Source organism: Anopheles cruzii, unplaced genomic scaffold, assembly GCF_943734635.1.
Source record: "Anopheles cruzii unplaced genomic scaffold, idAnoCruzAS_RS32_06 scaffold02425_ctg1, whole genome shotgun sequence".
In the NCBI taxonomy this organism is placed as follows: domain Eukaryota; kingdom Metazoa; phylum Arthropoda; class Insecta; order Diptera; family Culicidae; genus Anopheles; species Anopheles cruzii.
Window position 1 is genome coordinate 1 of NW_026456010.1, and position 3,119 is coordinate 3,119.

Here is a 3,119-nt window from a genome sequence, read left to right on the forward strand (position 1 = left end):
ACAAAGGTTTTGACACAAGCTGATCGATGTCACGCCTTATTTTTTTTTACGTTTTATATTTTACGGACCGTGTGGTCCACCAGATACTGACTTGCTACGTAGACTCTGAGCCAAAATAGATACCCTCACGGACTCGTCCGAACTTGGCCGCTCAGCAGCAATGGTCTTGATGGAGGAAATTGGGGTAAAGAGAAAAAAGGTTAATGCATGCATGAGAAAAAAGGTTGATTTTCGTGCACTTTACCTCTCGATATTTGCTGAGGAAAACCTTCAATGGTTCGGTGTAGTTCTCGAAGCCGAGTGAATACACGTCCTCCCCCGTTGGTGGTCTTACGTTTCTTTGGATCTGAAAAGAATTTAAATTTGTAAGAATCTAATTTTGTAATATCCCATACCGCTCCAAATGGTAGCACTCGGCTGTAGCTCCTGTATCCTTGCTGGACGACAATAAACAATTTAGTTTGCCCTCGGCCATACACGATTCTCATGGTCCAATCCTCAACGCGTTATTTTTTCGCCTTTGGTTTAGCGAGCTCCTTTAGACGATCGCTAGCCTTCGCTTTGAGCGCATTTGGTTGCACTCTGAACGGATTGCCTAGGTTTTCGTTTATATTTATGTAGCGTTTCGGCGTGGCCAACTCTAATAGTCGATCCGATGCTTGAATTTTCAAGGCACTCTCCGGAATGCGTGTTTCCTCCACTTGTTTTCCTTTCGCTCGCCGTCGTCGTTCGATGGGTTCGGCAAGCTTGATTGTACGCTCCGATGCGGTTGCCTTCAGGGCGGCTGGTTTGACGAAAGGAATCTTTTTCAAATCTGAAAAAGATAACGAAGAAAGAACTTGGTAATCACGCAATTCCAACCAATCCTTATGTCTTTGCCATTCATCCGGCGACATGCCTTTTGGACCATTAATTTTCGGAAGCTCCACGCCCGCCAGCTGAGAGTAAATGGTGGTGGAACTTTGCTTTATCTTTTTCTTCAACTGTTCCTGGCGCTTTGGCGCTAACAGTTGTCGGTATTCCTGGTCTAAGGCGATCAGATTCCGGACTCGTGGTAAGGCTAACTGCTGGATGCGTCGCGATGCATACGGTTCTTTATACGAGCGCACAATTTCGGTCTCTTGTCTGCGAGCAACCACAGCGTGCCGAGAAAACTTAGCGCGAACCCACCGTGGACTAGCCAAGTAGTGGATCCTTTGAGTGGTTTTGAAGCGCTTCGGTTTGCTGAACAACCCATCGGATCGCTGACGAAGGTGGTCTCGCATCGGGCAGTGACAGGGCGTGTAGAGAAAATAATTTGGCAACAGTTTCGAATACGAACTAGGACAAGAAATACACTCCGAAAAACAACTGACAGCCATTTCTTTGGAAGCTCGACCTTATCTTCTTAAGACCGTCTTTGGAACTATAGCAAAATCAAACCGCAGCAGCGAACTAATGAAATGCAATGTGTACTAAGACATGTGCATCGTTGTTACAACAAACATCTAGTGAACTTAATAAGGTTTATAGAAGACGCAGTGCGTTGCTAGTGTGGTAAATAGTAAGAGTACATCTTTTATTACAAAAATGCGACATATTAACAAAAAAGAAAACACCAAATTTGACTTCTCTAATCACTCCCTAGTCTTAAGCCCGGTCCACACGCTACGATATACGTTTCTCCCGGCCCCCCCAGTAATACGTTTCTCCTGATTGAAGCCCAAATTACTCGCCGACTTATTGATTACTCGCCAACTGATAGAACGATTTATTCATATATTTTTTTGTTTGCGGTGACCCTTAATGAATACCCAACGTTTTCTCCATAACGGCGTGGGGTTGACGCATGATCTCTTGATGCTCTTCCGTGTTGTAAATGTCCGAAAACTCGATCATTTCATCCCGTCCAGTCAGCACGTCCCGAGCCACGTTGGTGGACGGAAGGAACGGAAGATGACCGACTTTCGAGACCGCCTTCAGCTCCATCGTCAGTTTGAGTGGGGCCGCCAGCCCTTCGCGTTTACGAAGCATCTGCATGTTGAGGTTGTGAGAATGTTGGGCGTACTGAAAGAACATCACATATGAAAACCATATTCCTTCTGGTCGCTCCGGAGGACAAGAAAGAAACACTTACATTTTGCTCCGATTGCTTAAGCGGATGTACGGATTGCAGCTGAGCGACACAACTTTCATCCCGCGGTGCCATATAACCCGTAAACTCGTTGAACGTGGTAGGCATTTTCGGCGTTACTTTTATTGAAGACTCCTGTGTATTTGAAGGAAATCATTAATATCAAGCCGTGGTTAACTACGCCATTTAGATACTAACCATTTTACACGGATTTTAGCAAGGAAACTGTAAGCCGAAGCTTTGTGCGTGAAGCGAACACTCGGGGCGGACGATGGGCAGGCGCATGGTCAAACAGCATAATCAAAAGCCGCGATCCCTCGAAATCCCATTTTCGGACGTTTATTAGCGATACAAGCCATTAATTAGGATGGCCAGCTAATGTGAGATCGGTTCGAAGGCGCCATATCAGCTATGCCCGTGGTAGATCAAACAATGATGGCTGGCTGATTGCCGGTTAGCGTTCATGTGCTTTAAAAACTATGAGGCTCGCATAAGTGTCCAAGTACCGTTTATCTATTCGGGTCTCACCTTGGTAACTGCGTACGGGGTCGATCGATGTAATGACTGTGAATTTTAGTTTATGCAAAAGATAATTTTCAAACGTATATAACAAAAGTAGATTTATAATTTGTGACGATACTCAAAGGAAAATCCGAAGGAGAGGAAGTTCTCGATGATCCCAATCGATTTCGAGCCGTTTGAGTTAAAAAGACTCGTCATGACAAATCACAAGACATATTTGAAAGTTTGTGTTCTGTGATCTATTGCGGAACAAAGGTTGAACAAATTTCGCCGTGTCAATAAAACAAGTAATGGCAATTCGCACAGTAATTAAGTAATAAGTAATAAGTAAAAGTAAACAGTAATTTCTCCCAAGAGATTAAAACCGTCATTTGAACGAAAAAACAATAAATTCAAAAGTTGGCTTTTCTGTTGAGGCATCGTTCGTAAAGCTCTGGAATAAAAAGAAGCTTTCGTATAGATGTCACTGCGAATTAATCGATGT

At 44.0% G+C, this 3,119-nt stretch overlaps 2 protein-coding genes across 2 annotated transcripts; both read right to left on the minus strand.

The window, feature by feature from the left end:
• Positions 1-506: 506 nt before the first annotated feature.
• LOC128276773 (uncharacterized) lies at positions 507-1,361 on the minus strand. The gene has a single exon (XM_053015233.1). It carries the CDS (start codon positions 1,359-1,361, stop codon positions 507-509), a length of 855 nt encoding a protein of 284 aa, XP_052871193.1.
• A 373-nt stretch (positions 1,362-1,734) lies between these two features.
• LOC128276772 (proteasome maturation protein-like) lies at positions 1,735-2,351 on the minus strand. Its single transcript, XM_053015232.1, has 3 exons — positions 2,312-2,351; positions 2,117-2,248; positions 1,735-2,046 (listed from the first exon to the last, which is right to left on the minus strand). Exons 1-3 carry the CDS (start codon positions 2,312-2,314, stop codon positions 1,783-1,785), a joined length of 399 nt encoding a protein of 132 aa, XP_052871192.1. The 5' UTR covers positions 2,315-2,351; the 3' UTR covers positions 1,735-1,782.
• Positions 2,352-3,119: the final 768 nt, after the last annotated feature.